Genomic DNA, 20,329 nt, shown 5'->3' on the forward strand with positions numbered 1-20,329 from the left:
GAAGGGAGGAGGCAATAGGTGGAATGGAAGGGAGGAGGCAGTAGGTGGAATGGAAGGGCGGAGACAGTAGCTGGAATGGAAAGAGGGTGAGAATCTATTTTTATGTTTGGAAGGAGGGTTTGGAGCTCAGAAACGGGGAATGGAGAAAGCACGGTGGAGGGCTGTCTGGAGGACAGTGGGTGGAAAAGAACGTTGTTTGAAATAGGAGGACATCCGGGAAATCCCACTTGTCCTCACTTTCCACCCCATCAGCCTCCGCATCCAAAGAAACGGTCCACCAAGCATCTTCTCCTGGCTCTAAACAGCCAGCCTAACCTCCTGGTCACCACCCATTTCAACTGCCCTCCAAGTGTTATAGGATATATAAGTGTAGGGATGGGCAGATTTCCTTCCCTAAAGGACAATAGTTAACCAGATGCATTTTTACAACAAACAAAAATGGTTTCATGGTCACCATTAGATTGGCTTTGAATTTGACTTCTGTCTGCCATGATGGAATTTGAACGTATGTCCTCGTAACTTTAGCCTGGGTTTCTGGATTACTCATCCAGTGATATCACCACTACGCTGCCACCGTGCATAAATGTTATCTTGATCAGACAAACCAAGACAACCATGTGTAACAGATTGAGAGAGCTGAATTTGCAAAGATGGCATTCACTTAAGAAGACTTATTTGCTGTCTTACTCGATGACAATACTGAAGGGACAGGAATGCTTTTAAAATCACATGAACACAAAAAATGCACATCAGTCAGAATTAGAGTTAAATTAGAGGGCCAGTTGTCAAAATATAACCAAATGGGGTCATTGGTCATGTTCAGAAACGAAGTCACTCAGTAAAATTAAGGAAAACACCGAGGGTCACACAGGTCTAAACTGTACTTTAGGATTTCAGCATAACCTCACCAAGAATACTCAGCAGCAGCATTACTGATCAAGCTGGTCGAGTCCTAAAGGATATTACGCATAAACTGAGCCTATGGCAGGTGATGAAGGAACCAGCAATAGGAAAAATGTGCATGACTTTATGCACAGTACTTTACCTGTTGAAGATGCAAGGGTCAGTGACACTATTGGTAGTGTAGACCACTGCACAGTCTCTGTGGAAACAAAGTCCCATCTTCATACTAAGGCTAACCTCAAAATGTGCTGAGGCACTAGACCATAAACTGATCAAGTAACTCAATACTGGGATTCCAGTGAGGTGTTGTGGGCCATAGCAGCAGAACTGTACACAACCACAATCTGTAACCGCATGACCTGGCATGTAACATGCTCTCCTGTTATCATCAAGCCAAGGGGCTAACCATACTTCAAAGAAGAATGATAGGGGAGGCCAGGAGCAGCAGCAATCATACCGAAAAATGAGGTGTCAGTCTGGTAAAGCTACAAATTAGGACTACTTCCATGTCAAACAACAGGAACAGCATCTGATAGACAGAAAAAAGCTATTCCACAATTATTGGATCAGATCTAAGCTTGCAGCCCTGCTGTGTCTGGTCGTGAATGGTGGTGGACAATGAAATAACTAACAGGAAGGAGTGATTTCATCATAATCGTCCTCCACGACAATATGGAAGTCGAGCACATCAGTGTAAAAGGTAGATGCTTGAAATGCTTGCAACCATCTTCAGCCTGATGTGTTGAATGGATCATACATCTTGGCCTCCTTCTGAGGCCCTCAGCATCACAGCTGCCAGTTTTCAGCCTATTTCTCTGTTTGGAGTCATAGCTGGTAGAAAGGAAGATGTTTATGGTTGTTGGAGGTCAGTCATCTCAGCTCCAGGATATCTCTGCAGGAGTTCTTCAGGATAGTGTCCTAGGTTTGAATACCTTTAGCTACTTCATCAATGACTTTCCTTCCATCTTAAAGTCAGAAGTGGAGATGTTCTCTGATTATTGTACAATGTTCAGAACTATACACAATGCCTTAGATAGCACAACAGTCCATGTGCAAATGCAACTAAACCTGGATAACATTTAAGCCCGAGTTGTAAGTTATATCCACAGCAGACAAGTGCCAGGCAGTGACTATATCCAGCAAGAAAGAATCTAACCCATCACTCCATGATGTTCAAAGCCATTGCCATTGCCAAAACCCTCATTATCAACATCCTGGGGAATTACCACTAATCAAAAGCTGAACTAAACCACTCCTATGCTGTGGCTATAAGAGCAGGTTAGAGGCTAGGAATCCTGCAGCGAGTAACTCGGCTCCCGACTCCCCAAAGTCTGTCCAACATCTACCAGTTAAAGTCAGGAGTGCAATGCAGTACTCCCTACTTGCCTGGATGAGTGCTGCTCCACCAACACTTAAGATGCTTTGTACTATCCAGGACAAAAAAGCTCATTTGATTGGCACCACACCCATCACCTCCTATCTTCACTTTCTCCAACACCAACACTTAGTAGCAGCAATGGGTAATGTGTACAAGTTGCACTGCAGCAACTCACCAACGTTCCTCAGACAGCATCTTCCAAACTCATGACCTCTACCACGTAGAAGGATAGGGACAGCAGATTCATGAAAGCACATTCCTCTACGAGTCACATCCATCCTGACTTGGCACTATATTACCATTCTTTCTCTGTCGCTGGGTCAATCCTGGAATGCCTTTCTAACAGCATTGTGGATGTCCCTACGTCAGAGAACTGCAATGGTTCAAGAAGGCAGCTCACCACCACCTTCTTCAGGCCAATTAGGATGGGTAATAAATGCTGACGCAGCAACAATGATCACATCCATGAAAGAATGCACCAAAGTGGAAAACGTTAAACATTCACTAAAAATTGGAAACATACAAGATTTTTAAGGAACACACAGTTGGAAAGTAGAAACCTCTCACAAAATTTCCATCAGTTGAACTCCTTTTATGTAAATCAACTGGTAGAAAAATGTTTATACAGTTCGGTGTTTATTCATTCATATCCAATATAAAACATTTATAAACATGCTTTTGGACATTGTAGTGATTGTCATTCTTGAGGAGAAACATGAGTCACCAATTCAGTGGAAAAATGAAGGAGGTGAGACATTTAGGCAGAAGGATTTGTTGGCTAATTGCTATTTTTTTAATCTGATTGGCAAGCAATGTGCTCAAATAGATACCCATTGATAGTTCAATCTTTCAGCACTGTTTTGTTAATCCCGCTCCAACATGAAAATTGTAGTTTTAATTTTACTTTTCCTCTCACTTCAGACTCTTCTTCACATTCCTGCTAGAGGATAAAACGAGCTTTGCTTAGAAAGAAATGTGCAAATATATTAGGGAAGTGATTTTTTTTGTGATGCTTTATCAGGAGTTATTCATTTCTACAAACAAAGAGAAACACTAAAAGCATGAAGGATATACAACAATGCAGGAAAAAGATATACTGTCTTCAACTACTCATACGTCACTGCACAAAAAAAAAATTTGAATTTGGCAACCTTTAAGAATTATTTGTACATTGGCTCCTTAAATTTGTGCTTTTCTGTGACTCAGTATCATGTGTTGAATTTGCATACTCAATGTATAAATTGTACTCCTTATGCACTGGTGTTCGGTCGGACCAGAGATAGTTCTCAACAATGAATCTGGGTGATTAAGGAATATGGGATCATGACATCACTGCAAACCAACAAAATGACACAATAGTGCATTAACTTTTGTACCTTTTCTATTTCCTGCTGAATGCTGTATTGATGTGCTGATATTCTTTTTCTTAAACATGTGGGAATGTACATAAGGCTCCCACAGTAGGTACAGCTTGTACCTTTCAAATCTTGGAAATAGCAATGTGAATGTTTTCGAAACGGCAAATAGCTGTGTTGTTACCATTTTTTATTGTGAAGATTTGACTACAAATTGATGAGGACCAAATATAAGCTGTGGAAACCTCCTCCAGCAGGTGATGTAGTAATATTGCTTTGATGTGCAATTAATTACCAAACACTGGCGATCTGAAACAAAAACAGAAATTGCTGAAGAAATTCTGCAGTTCTGAGAGCAGAGCTAATGTTTCGAGTCTATTGACTCTTTATCAAATCTCAGCGAAAAAGGATAACTTCTAATGCCTGAACAGAATGCTGAGTATCTACTTATTATGCTTTTGTGCCAGACATCTACCATTCCTAAGTTATTGATATTAGTTACACAGTCCAAACTTTAAAATAACAGTTTACTCCAGATTATTTCTACACACTACATCCTGAAATTCTTGGCTGACAATGTAATTCAGTCTGTTATTTGTAGAGAGTTATGCACTGTGTATCTTCATGGCCAAAAGTACTTTCATTTGGAAGCCTGAATACCATTAATATGAACAGGAAATCCTTCATTATTCATTGATGCATGAATGTTTAGAAGTGATTGCCCTGTTGATGCATTAGTATCCTTCCTGCTAAAGATTGCAGCCAGCATCTATCTTTCTTCTAAACTTTTGAACATTCTAAAATGCACCTTTTTCTAGTGGCTAAAATCTGGAATCATTCTGTCCAATTGTGCAAATAAATGTAAAAAACACTAATGAGTAGAGAATTGGATCATAGGCAGGAAAGTGTGAGTGAAGATAAGAGGTTCTTTCTCAGGTTGAGTGACCTTATAGAAGTTTATAAAATCACGAGGGGCATAGATAAGGTGAACAGTCAAGGTCTTTGTTCCCAAGGGAGGGGAGTCCAAAATTAGAAGGCACAAGTTTAAGGTGAGAAGGGAAGGATTTAAAAGGGACCATGAAGGGAACATTTTACAGAGGGTGGTTCATATGTGGAATGAACTGCCAGAGGAAGTGGTAGAGGCAGGACAATTACAACATTTCAAAGACATATGGGCAGGTACATGAATAGGGGTACATGCAGAAGAAAGCTTTGGGCCAAACACAGGTAAATGGGACTAGTTTAATTTAGGAACCCTAGTCGGCATGGACGCACTGGACAGAAGGGTCAGTTTCCGTGCTGGATGATGCTGTGATTCTAGGTGTAGCAGGCAATCAGGAACATGAATGGAATGTGGTCCTTACTTTAATAAAAGAGTGGGGAGGTCTTACTGCAACTGTACAAGGTGCTGGTGAGATGTGATCTGGAGTACTGTGAGCAGCTTTGGTTCCCCTATTTAAGGAAAGATATCATTTCCTTGGAGACAGTTCAGAAAAGGTTCACTTGGATGATTCCTGCTATAGAGGTATTGTCTTATGAGCAAAGACTAAACAGGTTAGGACTGTACTCACTAGAGTTTAGAGGAATGAAAGGTGATCTCAGTGAGACATACAGGTTTCTTAAGGAAAAATGCTGAGTGTATTTTTCCCCTCATGGGAGACTAGGAGAAGAGGGCATAGTCTCAGAATTAAGATGCAGCAATTTAAGACTGAGATGAGTAGGAATTTCTTCTTTCAGAGGGCTGAGACTCTTGCTAAGCAGCAGAGGAGTCAGTCAATCCAGCTGTTGCCCAAAAAGAAGTATTTAAACCTTTCATAAAAGTATTCTTCCTTTGTGTGACAGACAAAGGGGAGGGAACCAACTCAGACTTTAATTAAGCAAATCCTTTTTTATTTCATACTTAAATAAAGCATACTTTCATTGCAACATTTACTTCTTACTTCATCTAACTTAATTCCAACTTTAACTCTCTTCATTTAACTTCACTTTTCTTTGGCTTTAACTTAATCCATATTTAATCCAAACTCTAACTCTATAAGTTTTGACTTAAATAAAATACAACACCAATTCGAGTGAAGTGGCCAATTTAGTTTTCCGTGTAGGTTTCTTTTTATATAGAATCCCTACAGTGTGTTGCCTCATGGTTCTTTGACAACTCTGAAAGTGTCTTCAGGGCATGTGTTCCTCAAATACGGTCTGGAAGGCTTCATCCAAGAAAATTCCTTAATTCTGCTAACTTATCCGAAAGTGTGTTCCACTTCCAGAAAGATCTCTGGCACTCAGCCAATGAATTAATTGAAGTCTGATCACATTGTTCAATTCCAGCCAATGGAGTTTACTGGTAAACAGCTCCCAAATATTTACACTAAGTCATAAACAGTCACACTGCATGCTCCGTTATAAGGTAGTATAGTGCTAGTATGTCTAAAGGCACCATGACATTTGCCTTATTTGATCAACACAGGAAACTGCAGGTCACAACATATCCTGGCAGCAGTTTTAACTGAGGCCAGAGTTGACCAAAATTCCCAGCATGCTTGATACTAGCTCTTGACCAGTATAGTAGCCATTTCTGCTGCTGGTCATATGACCACACAAGTGATGAAGCTAAAATTAAAATTGGTGAATATGTTTTGCTTGGCAACTTGACTGATGTGTTTACTAAAAGAATCAGATCTACCTGTAGAGAAAAACACTTGTTCCACTTTCAAACTCTTTTCATTGTCACAGATAGTTGCAATTCACCATTGCAGAATGAGATATATATATATCATTTCTAAGATCAATATACAATGCTATTCTTAAATCTTAAAAGAGCTTGTTCAGCACAGTTCTACTTCACACTTCCTGGGCATCTTATTTGATTAAAGGCCTGTTTTAATTTCATTGAATGGTTTCCAGATATCCTATTAAAATTTCTTTTGGATGTCTTGTTTAGCACCGTGAGCACCATTCATGCAATTCAGAAGTTCTTATGTGAATACAAAACCTTTCTATCTTTCAGTCCACCATTTCCATTTCTACCAGCAATTTTGATGGGGACCCTCAATCTTATAACTTCCAGTTCTTTTGTGATACCTTTACTTTGTAATGATTGTCATTAAACAGTTAGATGTTGTAATTTTTTGCTGCTGCTGTGCTTTATAATCAATGTTATTAAAGTGATAAAAATGAACTATCAATTTTTAATTTATATCATCTAATTTTTAATGCCTAGGACTTTTCAAAAAAAAAGGAAAATCACTGGTTTGAGATGGCTGCAATGATTATTAGATTAATTAATAAGACCTAGTCTGAACTGAAACTAACATGTCATCTAAATGACTGAAACCAGTCTTTGAGATCTGTACTTCCTGTTTGATTGCATAATATCCAACATCAGAAAAACAATGAAAACAGACACAGGAATATACAAAGGAACTTTATGTCAGGCAACATTCTTTGGGGCAGAGGATAGAGAAGAAAGTGGTTTCATAACAGCCGAAAAGCAACTTGTTCTCTTTTCACTATTTCTCTCAGATTTTTAAAAGAACAGTGCCCTGTGATAAAGAAAATTGGAGAAACATTCATTCATTGAAAGTGAAAAGATATCTATAGATTTCACTACTGATCAGGACACATCAATTAACCAACCATGGTCTCAAGTTAAAACCTAAGACCTCATGAACTCAGCGGATATTTTTAAAAACTGCAAACACATACAGAAATGCAAATATAATGTAACCATTTCTTATCTTTATCATGGTTAGTAAATACTAAAATTCCTCTTCCTTTCACTCAGTTAAACTTTGTAATAGGCTCCTTGTTTTAGACTCATGCAACAGGAATTGTGCTAGCGTCTGACCAAATATGAAACCACTCTGGGTGTGTTTAGACAAGATACACAAATTAAGTTATCAAGACAAGTACAACAGAAATTACAGTTAATGAGGCAGTGAATTTGACTGATTCACAATGGAATTCTGGTCCTTGGTTAGCTAGAGTGCTGTCTTCTCTGTTTTCTCTTTCCACTTTCTGCACACTATGGCTGAAATACCAAACTTATTAACCCGTTCCAAATCACAACCACAGTTAACCAATGATAGTCCTGAACTCAGGTCTAAGGCAGTGTGATTAGATTCTGATTGTCTAGGTGAGTATGGTCACCTCCTGATGTCTATTCTTCCAGAAGAGGAAGTATATGTTAGTTCATTACCTGGAGTTTAGCTTAATTATCGTGAATCCTAATTAAATCAGACACTTTCCTTACTGTGTTTGTGAGAGATGTTGATCAGGTCAGCTTCTCTTAAATGAACATCTGTCTGCTGTTTTATTCTGGCTATTTCACTTTTTAGAACTTTGCAATATCAAACCAATACAGAGGATTATAGAGTGGGTAACATCCACAGAAATAACAGGAAAATCTATACGAAGTGTATGGAATGTAAATGTGAAGAAATCTTTGAGGTAAAATATCCTGACACATTCTGTTGGTACAGTCAAGAATGACAGAAGTCCCAAAGAATTGTGGAATAATTACAATATTAATCAGACCCTAACAAGTTAAATGTAACAAGTATATTTCTATATTTGGATTCTGTATTATAACTAAACTAAACAGCTAACTCCTGAATCACAGTTAAATTGAAGTATGATGCAGCCAGAATGAATTAAAAGTCTTCGCAGCCAGCCAAAGAGGATAGGGAGTGCGATTGGGAGTAGGGAATTTAAATGAGGGAGCTGATTCACACACCTCACTTAGTCTTAGCATTCTGCAGAGAACATTGACACAGTTTTAATCCCCTCTCTGAAATCAGATGAAAATCTAAAAATTGTGTCAACCAGCATAGAAAACAAATGGCTGCAAATTAAGTTGTACGTAGTAATTAATGTTCATTTTAATAGCCTCTAGGGCATTTTTTATGCTCTTGGGGAAAGTGGAAGGCTCAGTCCTCTCTCGTTATAAGTGACAGTTAGTGTATCCATCATCTCCCAGATTTTTATTAATTTTTAAAACACTTGACTGTAGCTAAGATGCTTTAAACAGACAGTTGTTTCATTGAATATTCGAGACAGATTTCTCCCCATAAGCTTGGTGCGCATCAATTTCCTTTGAGGCTAATCACATACTTTATAACATGTGTTACTTATTGTATCTTTTGCAAACAAAGTAAAATATTTAATTTTAATCTATGTAGAATGATCCAATCATAATTTGTATAATTATTCTATTCCTGCCATTGTATTTTGTTGAGAAATTCTTCAAAAGCAAATATCACAACATAATAGTCGGGCAGTTGTTGTGACATTAAAGGTTGAAAATTAATGTGACAGGAATTCATTAGTACATGGTTCTACTGAGTGTGTTTGGCTGTTCTATAACTTAGACCCATTGTGATTTGAATGAGCAATAAGTTGGAATGTAGAATAATTTACCTTCTGTGTATGGTTTTCAATGAGCTGGATAGCGACTGAGTGATAAAGACCAGACTAACATTTGGAGTCATAGAAACATAGGAAACAGGAGCATGAGTGGGCCATTCAGCTCTTTCAGCTTGCTCCAACATTCAATATGATCATGGCTGATCATCCAACTCCATACCCTATTCCCACATACGTCCCGTACACTTTGATCCCTTTGGCCCTAAGAACTATATCTAACTCATTCTTGAAAACGTGTAATGTTTTAGCCTCAACCACTTTCTATGGCAGAGAATTCCACAGGCTCAAAAGTCTCTGAGTGAAGAAATTTCTCCTCATCTCAGTCCTAAATGGTTTACTCCGTATCCTTGAGCTTGAACTTTGGTTCTGGACTCCCCAGGCATCAGGAACATATATTCCTGCATTTACCCTTGTCAAGTTAGAATTTTATAGAAACCGAGAACAAAAACAAAGATGTTGGAAAAGCTCAGCAGGTCTGGCAGCATCTGTGAAGGAAAAAACAGAGTTAACGTTTCGGGTCCGGTGACCCTTCCTCAGAACAAAGTTAGGTGGAGGTGTGTGTAGAATTTTATAGATTTCTATGAGATCCCATCACATTCTTCTAAACTCCATTGAATATAGTCCTAACATATCCAAACTGTTTTCTGTCATTCCTGCCATCCCAGGAAACAGTCCAGTAATCCTTTGTTGCACTCCCTCCATAGCCAGAACATCCTTCCTGAAATAAGGAGACCAAAAATGTACACAGTATTCCACGTGTGGTCTCAACAATGCCCTGTATAATTGCAGTAAGACATCCCTGCTCCTGCACTCAAATCCTCTCACTGTAAAAATCAACATACCATTTGCCTTCTTCACTGCCTACTGTACCTACATGCTTACTTCCAGCAACCGGTATACAAGGACACCCAGGTTTTGTTGCATCTCCCTATTGCAATTTGTTTCCATTTAGGTAATAATCTGCCTTCCTGTTTTTGCTACCAAAGTGGATAACCTCACATTTATCCACATTATACTTTATCTGTAATGCATTTGCCCACTCAGTCAACTTGAGAGAATCACATCTCTACATACTCCTCAAAGTTTACCTTCCACCTAGCTTTGTGTCATCTGCAAACTTGGAGATATAACATTTATCTTCCTCCTCTAAGTGAATAATATATGAAGTGAATTTTAAAAAAAGCTGGGGTCTCCAGATTCCCAGAGCATCCTGCTCAATATCCAATTATCTTGGCCGGACATGGAGACGGAAGCAAGTTTTGTTGATGCTGTGCTTGATTAAGAAAGACTGCTGTGGCTCACTGCCTGAAATCTCGAACAAAGAAAGGACTGTGGGTTAGATACAAGGTGTCTCCCAGGAAGAAGAGTTGGACATTCAAGAAATGACTCAAACTTGCTACTCTTGTTTTCAATCATTGGCTATCCTACCAAGGATTCAAGAAATGTGTTAATCTAAAAAATGCTGAGATCTGATCATAGATTTTCTTTCTGCTTTCTGCCTTGTTAAACAGTCAACGGCACCAAAAAAGGCAAATTCCGCATCTCTCGATGTGAATATAAATGCCAGAAGGTCAAAACAATTAGGGTTAACTATAACAGTCCTTTGTGTGTGTATTTTGTCTAGTTACGCGCATTCTAGTTCAAAGCCCTTTGCAGATAATCAGGTCAAAACTTATTAGAGATTTATGGGACAAATAAGCTCATAAGGATAACTTTTTTTAAGCAAAACATTTTTTAGTTGGATTGCATACAAAAACAAAATTGCTTTCATACCATCCACATCTAAGATTGTTTGCCTCCTACCCTTTTCACTTTATCAGTGCACTGATTCTTTTAATTAACTCTTCCCTACTATTTGAGAAATGCCTACTCTTGACCTTCCTCCTACAAGGTACCAAAATCTAAGGGTTTTCTGAAGCACTAATTAATTTGTCTGGTCTTTTCTAACATGAATGTTCCCCACTCCTCCAATTCACATATCTGTCATTCAAAAAGGTTTTAAAATTTCAAAGGAAAAGTTTTCAACTAACCAGAATAGGGGAAAATATACAGATTTGACACTGCTACCAATATATCCCTGTGTGTTCCTCAGTAGCTATGTTCCTGTGGATCAAACCATCCTGTAGGTTAGTTGGAGTGGAAGGAAGAGAATAAAACCAGTCTGTTTTTAAGTGCAGTTTAAGTTGCAAAGAATTTACTTAGTCAACAAAGTGTGGAGCTGAAGGAACACATCAGGTCAGGCAGCATCAGAGGAGCAGGAGAATCGATGTTTCGGGTCAGGGTGAAGGTCCTGATGAAGGGTTCCGAACCCAAGGGGTGCATGCTGGTCACAAGATCAACTGCATGATTGTAATCACAAATTACCTTCCACCATCTATAAATAATAAACTCATTGCTGAGCAATTCTTAGTAAAGCATAGTCACTGCAGTCACTTAGAATACCTTTCATTTAGGGTTTGGCAAAAAAATAAATTCTTGGATTTGCGGTCAAAACACTTGAAAAACAATGGTTTACTTTGAACTATAGGGATATTGATGTAGACAGCTGTAAATATCTTAACTTACTCCAAAAGAAATCCTTTCAATGTCTAATTTCTTTAGTTTCTTTGTTAAGGAGAACTTGTGTGAGTTACGTGTGTGTCAGTGGAAGTCTTTCGGATGCATGGCCCTTTTACAAGTGAGATTTAACCTAAGCACAGCTACTCCCATGTTGCCTTTGTATTGACAGATTAACTTACTAATATTTGTTCTGGTGCATTTATCAAGAAAATATCTCTTCAAAACTTGACATTGAACAGAACCTTTTTGACGGCACGAACCTAGACTTTTATTTATTTTATATTAAGTACTTAAGTTTTCTTCAAAGGCAACTGTAAGTTGAACAACTTTAATAAATAGTGTGGAAATTGTTGAATTCAGACAGTGTTTTATAAACATACAGGGTCACTCAGTTGTTTATAACTTATCCATTGATGATGAGTTTGTTGTATATTTCAGTAGATTTAATTAGTCATTCTGTTTGTGCCTTTGCAAGAAAGCAGCACCTCTCATGTCACCTGTGCTGTCAGGAATGTCTTGTGTATTTGCTCCCCTCTGCTGCTTGTGCTTGTGAGAAATTCTGGTGATTCCTGGACATTAGATACAAGGGATGTAAGCCATGCTGCCCAATCGTTGTCTGCTTTTTAAATGGATACAAAGGTGCTCAACAGAAATAAAAAGCACTGAATGATACCTTTACAGTGTGAGATGAGTAACCACTTAAAAAGAAAAGTCTCCCTTTAATACTTCAGTCGAAAATGGTATTCTTTATCTCCCACTATTTTTAACCATAATTTAATTTTGCTTTTTATCAGTAAGTGGAATTTTGAGTTGATGTGATTGAACATTCCCATTTTGTTTAGTTTGCCTCTTTCCTCTCCCTTTTTTACTTTCACTTCTGCTTCAGGGTGGGCGAATAACCCCAGATGAAATAGATTTAGAAAACGAACCCTGGTATAAATTCTTTTCAGAACTGGAATTTGGACACCCGGTAAGTGAGGCTAGTGTGATGTGATTTGAGCAGTATTAGTAATCTAGATATTCATAATTGCAGTTCATTGCAAATCAACAGTGTGTATTCACTGTGAAAAGAATGATTGTCATGTTAAAGCCAATCACTAATTTGTAGCACTTTTCAGATAAAGCAGGTTAACAGCCTGTATTTTGTGGACAACAGGTTGTAGATTTGGGGTCAGTTTTTTTTAGGTTGGAATTGTTGCTTCCAGTTGATTTGTCTAGATCCACTGAATAACAGTTTAGAATGGTCAAGGATGAATTTATTAAAGTGTTAAATTGTAGCTCTACCCAGGCTGTTGATGCAAGACACCATATTGAATTTGCTGTTTATCTTAAATACTTTGCACTTCTGCTTTTGTTCTTATTACCACATAGCCTGTTAGCCTGGTATTAATTAGTGGCGCTTTTTCAACCAATTACTGTAACCACAATTAGACTTATTTTCATCATTTAGCCAATTGATAGCTGACATCTGCAAAAAAAAATTGTCAACTGTCAACTTTATTTAGTCCAAGACCTCTCTGTAGAAAGCCATATTATCATGTCCACTTTGCCTCATCATTTTCACTCTGTTGGTATTTCTGTGTTTATATGATGCCAAGTGTTGCATTTGGCACCTGAGCTTTTTAACCATGTCACTTTTTTCATGTGTTGTGTCCCATTTGACTGTCCTCTGCACAACTCTCCACCTCTGCCTGTGTTGCCATCAGCCTCCCAAAAAGCTTTTGGATTATCTGCCGGAAAGTTCTGCCCGTGTTTCGGCTGAGAATATAAAGGTAACTACTGATTCTTTATGCAGTACCGTGCCATCAAATCTTTCATGTCTTCACCCTGATCATGATCACCCTGATCAACGGCATATGTGGATCTTCAATTCATTAAGCAATTGCAATCACGCAATGGTGGAGGGTCCTTTTGTCACTTCTGTCTGGTATGTAGTTGCTGATACATTTTGAGAAATGCTGAGGGCATATGTATTACAATCATCAGTCTGCAATTTTAACTAAAGTGTTAATCTTCTCATGATAATTGAGCACGTGCTGAAGAATGTCATGCAGATCTTTTAACCATCCATAACCATATTATTGCCTATAATCATGGCAACTTGCCTTGTGATTTTGACACGTGATTCCAGCTTCAATTCAGGAATCAAGCATGAAACTGCAGCAATGCAGTGATTAAGTTGCTGCACTGATAGTCTACAGAAGCCTGGATTTTTATAGGACGAACTGACAAATCCAAGAATGTAGAGGCTCTTTGAATATTCATGATAAGATATCATTTAATTAAGTCCATTCAAACTCCTGTCTGGCAGTCGACCCGACTAAATAACAGCCCCCACTAACAGCAGTTAGTGAGTGTGCTGGGGTTGTCGGTGACAGGAAGTGCAGCAAGCCTCTGGTAAGCTTTAGGAAGTAGGAAGTATCCTCTGTGGTTACAAGGCAGAAAGCAGTGGGGGAAAGATCAGTAGAGAGGTGTAGACCTGTGCAGTGGAGGCCCACTTTAAAACTTCCCTTCTGTATCTTTCCTTCTCGGGAATTCAGCTCGCAACAGGATTACCTGACACAAGAAGGATGACCTGATAGTGGAGTCTACTCTGCTTTTGCTTTCAGGCCTCAGGTTGTTAATACTGCAAAAGCTATGGGTCCTGACATCATTCCCCCAACAGTACTGAAGACTTGTGCTGCAGAACTTGCCAAAACCCTGGCCAAGCTGTTCCAGTACCTACATCTACCTGACAATGTGAGAAATTGCTTAGGTAAAATTGCCCTGCACTCAAAAAGCAGAACAAATCCAACTTGGCCAATTAACATCCTATCAATCGATTCAATATCATTAGTAAAGTGATGGAAAGATGCTCAACTGTGCTTTTGAGCAACACTTGCTCAGCTATAACCTGCTTCTCAACACTTAGTTTAGGTTCTACCAGAGTCACTCATCTCCTGACCTCAGTACAGCCTTGTGGACAAAACAGCTGAACTCTAACAAAACTGGAGTCAGTGGGAGTTAGAGGGTAAATTCCGCACTGATTGGAGTCCTATCTAGCACGTAAGAAGATGGTTGTGATTGTTGGAGGTTGGCTATCTCAGCTTCAGGACATCTCTGCAGGAGTTCGTCAGGGTCCAACCATCTTTAACTGTTTCATCAGTGACTTTCCCTCCAACATAAGGTCGAAGGGAGGGATGTTCATCAATGAGTAGACAATGTTCAGTACCATTTGTGACTCCTCAGATACTGAAGCAGTCTATGTTCAAGTGCAGCGACCTGGACAATATCCAGGCTTGAGCTGACAAGTGGCAAGTAACATTCATGTCGCACAAGTGCCAGGCAATTACCATCTCCAACAAGAGAGAATTTAACCATTGCCACTTGACATTTGATAGCATCGGCACCACTAAATTCCCCACTATCAACTTCCTGAGGGTTACCAGTTACCAGAAATTCAACTGAACTCACCAAATAAATACAGTAGATACAACAGCAAGTCAGAGGCTAGTAGTACGAGAGCAAGTTACTCAACATCTAAATCCCCAAAGCATGCCCACAATCCACAAGGCACAAGTTAGGATTATGATAGAATTCTTGCCACTTTCCTGGATGAGTGCTACTCCAACAATACTCAGGAACCGGGATAAAGCAGCATCTTGATTGACACTGCATTCACAAACACTCATTCCCTCCACCACTGATGCACAATAGCAGCAGTGTGTACTATCTGCAAGATGCACTGCAGAAATACACCAAAGATCCTCAGACAGCACCTTCCAAACCCATGACCACTTCCCACTAGAAGGATGAGGGCAGCAGCTACTTGGGAACACAACCACCTGCAAGTTCCCATCCAAGCCACTCACCATCCTGACTTGGAAATATATTGCTGTTCCTTCACTGTCACTGGGTAAAAATCATGGAACACCCTCCTTGAGGACATTATGAGTCACTTACCAGGGCCAACATTATCTAAGAAAAAGGCTACAGAGCAGACCATACTCTATGCTCCATTGAGAGGGAAATGAATAAAATCCAGTAAAAAGAAGGAATAAATAGACCAAATGGGAGTAAATATTCAAAATAAATTGATCAAAGTTTAGCCTTTCCTACAACACTGAATGTTGCTTTTTCCGAAGTTGGAAACTATTGGGTATCACTGAACCGTGAACAAGTTGCGTTAGAAAATAAAACCAAGAATAAACCAGAGATAGTAGGAACTGCAGATGCTGGAGAATCCGAGACAGCAAGGTGCAGAGCTGGATGAACACAGCAGGCCAAGCAGCATCATAGGAGCAGAAAGGCTGACGTTTCGGGCCTAGACCCTTCATCAGAAAAGGGGGAGGAGAAGGGGGTTCCGAAATAAATAGGGAGAGAGTGGGAGGCGGATAGAAGATGGATAGAGGAGAGGATAGGTGGAGAGGAAACAAACAGGTCGAAGAGGCGGGGATGGGGCCAGTAAAGGTGAGTGTAGGTGGGGAGTTAGGGAGGGGATAGGTCAGTCCAGGGAGGACGGACAGGTCAAGGGGGCGGGATGAGGTTAGTTGGTAGGAGATGGGGGTGCGGCTTGAGGTGGGAGGAGGGGATAGGTGGGAGGAAGAACAGGTTAGGGAGGCGGGGACGAGCTGGACTGGTTTTGGGATGCGGTAGCGGGAGGGGAGATTTTGAAGCTTGTGAAAGTTGTTGAGGGTGAGGACGAGTTCTGCTAAGCGGATGAGGGTGTCAGTGGAGGGGGACTGGTCGGGTCTGCAGGACAGGAAGAAGCGGAGGGCCTTTAGGCCATCTGCATGGGGAATGCAGGTGTAGAGGGACTGGGTTGTTGAGGGTGAGGACGAGTTCAGCTAAGCGGATGAGGGTGTCAGTGGAAGGAGACTTCCCTCCCCTCCCCCCCCCCCCTACCGCATCCCAAAACCAGTCCAGCTCGTCCCCGCCTCCCTAACCTGTTCTTCCTCCCACCTATCCCCTCCTCCCACCTCAAGCCGCACCCCCATCTCCTACCAACTAACCTCATCCCGCCCCCTTGACCTGTCCGTCCTCCCTGGACTGACCTATCCCCTCCCTAACTCCCCACCTACACTCACCTTTACTGGCCCTATCCCCGCCTCTTCGACCTGTTTGTTTCCTCTCCACCTATCCTCTCCTCTATCCATCTTCTATCCGCCTCCCCCTCTCTCCCTATTTATTTCAGAACCCCCTTCTCCTCCCCCTTTTCTGATGAAGGGTCTAGGCCTGAAACATCAGCCTTTCTGCTCCTATGATGCTGCTTGGCCTGCTGTGTTCATCCAGCCCTGCACCTTGTTGTCCAAGAATAAACCATACCGCCCATTGAAGTACTCTGCTGTTCAGTTTGATTATGGCTAATAGTCAACTCCAATATCCTACTGATTCTACATACTTATTGACTGCCAGAGGAACCCAAAATCTGTCAATCTCAGTGTCATGACCACCTGATGTTTCCATTATGTGTGGCTTGGCAGAACCACCAAACTGGCCGAGTCCTAAAGGACACAGCCATTTGGCTGGGTCTGCAGCGAGTGGTGAGGGAACCAACAACGGGAAAAATTGTACCTGATCTTACTGTCCCCAGTATGTCCAAGACATTGTTAGGACTGACTACATGCAGTCCTTATAGAGATGAAGCCCTGCCTCCACACTGAGGATGCTACGTGACACTATCACTGTGCTAAATCGGACAGACTTCAAATAGATCTAGCAATTCAAAACTGGGCATCCATGAGGCGCTGTGGGCCATCAACAGCAGCAGAATTGTACTCCAGCAAAATCTGTAACCTCATGGCCCGGCATATGCCCCACTCAACCACTACCATCAAGCCAGGGAATCAATAAAATAAAACAAAGAACTGCGGATGGTGGAAATCTGAAAGAAAAATAGATAATGCTGGAGAAACTCATCAGGTCTGGCAGCATCTGTAGAGAGAAAAATAGAGTTAATGTTCGAGTCCAGTGATCCTTTGTCAGATGAAGAATTTTCTGTTTATGTGGGGATCATGTCTGATTCACTAAACGGTGCAGGAGGACATGCCAGGAGCAGCACCATGCATTACCTGAAGTTGAAGTGTCAACCTGGTGGAGCTACCAAACAGGAGTACTTGCATGGAAAACAGTAGAAACAGGATCTGATAGACAAAGCTAAGCGATTCCACAACCAGTGGATCAGATCTAAATTCTGCAGTCTTGCCACATTGAGTCATAAACTAGTGGTGGACAGATAAACTCACTGGAGGAGGAAGAGGCTCCACATATATCCTATTCTCAATGATGGAAGAGCCCAACATATCAGTGCAAAAGGTAAGGCTGAAGCATTTGCAACAATCAAGTAGATGATCCATCTCAGCATCCCCCAAGGTCCTCATTATCACAGATGCAAGTCTTCAGCCAATCATATCAAGAAACGGCTAAAGTCACTGGATACTGCAAAGGCTGTGGGTCACATCAACATTTCCACAATTGTACTGAAGTCCTGTCTTCCAAAACTTACCATGTCCTCAACCATTGCTACAACACTGGCACCTATCTGACAATGTGAAAAATTGTCTTGGCCACCAAAAGCAGGACAAGTCTAAACTGGCCAATTACCATGCCATCAGTCTACTCTTGATCATCAGTAAAGTGGTGGAAGATGTCATCAACAATGCTATCAAGCAGCACCAGTTTAGTAATAACCTGCTCCGTGACACCCAGTTTGGGTTCTGCCAGGGCCACTCAGCTTTTGATCTCATTACCCTGACCTCTTGAACTCCTGACCTTGGTTCAAACATGGACAAAAGAGCTGAATTCCAGAGGTGAACTGAGAGTGACAGCCCTTTACATCAAGGCTGCATTCAACCAAGTATAACATTGACAAGCCCTAGCAAAACTGGAGTCAGTGGGAGTTGGGGACTATCTCTCTGCTCGTTAATATCTAGCACAAAAGCTGCATACTATCCTTACTTGGAACAATATCACCATTTCTGCTCCATCGCTGTGTCAGAACCCTAGAACACCATTGCTAACAGCTCTGTGGGTATCTACAACCCAGAGACTGCATGGTTTGGTATGCTTGTTTTAATTGGCCAGTACATTGAGTGTAGGAGTTAGGACGTCATGTTGCGGCTCTGCAGGACATTGGTTAGGCCACTTTTGGAATACTGTGTTCAATTCTTGTCTCCCTGCTAAAGGAAAGATGTTGTGAAACTTGAAAAGATTTGCAAGGATGTTGCTGGGGTTGGAGGGTTTGACCTGTAGGGAGAGACTGAATAGGCTGAGGCTATTTTCCCTGGAGCGCTGGAGGTTGAGGGGTGATCTTATAGAGGTTTATAAAATCATGAGGGGCATGGATGGGATGAATAGCCAAGGTCTTTTTCCCAGGGTAGGGGAGTCCAAAACTAGAGGGCATAGGTTTAAGGTGAGAAGGGAAAGATTTTAAAGGGACCTGAGGGGCAACTTTTTCACGCAAAGCATGGAGCTGTCAGATGAAGTAGGGGAGGCTAGTACAATAACCATATTTAAAAGGCATCTGGATGGGTACATGAATAGGAAATGTTTAGAGGGAAATGGGCCAAATGCTAGCAAATGGGACTAGATTAATTTGTGATATCTGGTCGGCATGGACGAGTTGGACCGAAGGGTCTATTTCCCTGCTGTACATCTCTATGACTCTACGTGTGGAGATATCCCTCTACAGTCCATTGAAAGCTGGGAGCTGTCTGGTCAGGTGATTCTTGGCGGCCATTTTTTGAACATTTTGTGTTCAATTCCAGTCCCTTTCATTTTTCTTTACGCTAGTCTATAATGAGATAATTCCTTTGTCCATGACATCAGTCTTAACTATATTTGATGATGTTGCATGCACAACCCTCTGGGGAGAAAATTCCAAAGATCTATAAAGTTAAAGACAAGGTAAGTTGGGACAGTGGATTTTGGACCTGGTGATTTTTTTTTCCTGTTCCTGACGTGCTTTATTCTCTAACGATCACATACGAGAGAATCTCATGTGCTATTTCAATTCTATGAATCACTGCTAACCACATGCTGCAGCTTTTAATGTAATTGTGGGTTTATATGGAAGGGATGCCGTACCATTTTGTCTTTTCCTTTTCAACTCACCACCTCTCCACCCTTTTTCCATACCAGCTGTCTTTTGAGTGTAAAAGTTTCCAATTGCGCATTCCAGAAGGGTTTCACGTATACAGATTATTGTTAAACTACAGCATTGTAATACAAGGCTCATTCTCTCTGCACAGATTACACACAATGCCCAAGTAAATTAAGATTCCAGAACCCAGTGACACTAATTTATTTATGCTGAGACAATAATGGAGTGCTCAGTTTTGGGTCAATTAGACTCTTCATGGTAAATTGAGATCTAATTAATTTACTTCCTGAAGTAAACCATGCCAATGTGTAGGCAAGTGATGTTCAAATTTACTAATTGTGCAAAATTGCTGAATGTTAGATTGAACAAAAGCTGCTTGGAGCAATTTGTCACAATTAGGCAGTGGGGAACATTGAACTAATACACCCAAATAGAAGTGGCATCACAAACATCTTCAGTTGAAGACTTTCACTGTTTATCATGGAATTTCTCTCAGCATATTTCACAAATAGAGAAAGGAATTTTTGTTTTACTTGGTCTGTCAGTGTCTTGATGCTGTTTGTGTGTCAGTCCTGTTCTGTTTCTCTATCTTGGTGTGTTTAGTTCTCTGCTCTCTCTCTTTAGCCTCTATGA

At 40.6% G+C, this 20,329-nt stretch overlaps 1 protein-coding gene across 1 annotated transcript in view; it reads left to right on the forward strand.

Moving 5' to 3' along the window:
- sorbs2b (sorbin and SH3 domain containing 2b) overlaps positions 1 to 20,329 on the forward strand; it is a 146,081-nt gene that overhangs the window by 32,139 nt on the left and 93,613 nt on the right. Inside the window, exons 8-9 of the mRNA XM_048593904.1 lie at positions 12,503 to 12,586; positions 13,323 to 13,388. Of these exons, the coding sequence (XP_048449861.1) occupies positions 12,503 to 12,586; positions 13,323 to 13,388 (150 nt within the window). The remainder of the gene's footprint in view (positions 1 to 12,502; positions 12,587 to 13,322; positions 13,389 to 20,329) is intronic.

Source organism: Rhincodon typus, chromosome 3 (genome assembly GCF_021869965.1).
Source record: "Rhincodon typus isolate 14 chromosome 3, sRhiTyp1.1, whole genome shotgun sequence".
NCBI classification, from domain to species: Eukaryota; Metazoa; Chordata; class Chondrichthyes; order Orectolobiformes; family Rhincodontidae; genus Rhincodon; species Rhincodon typus.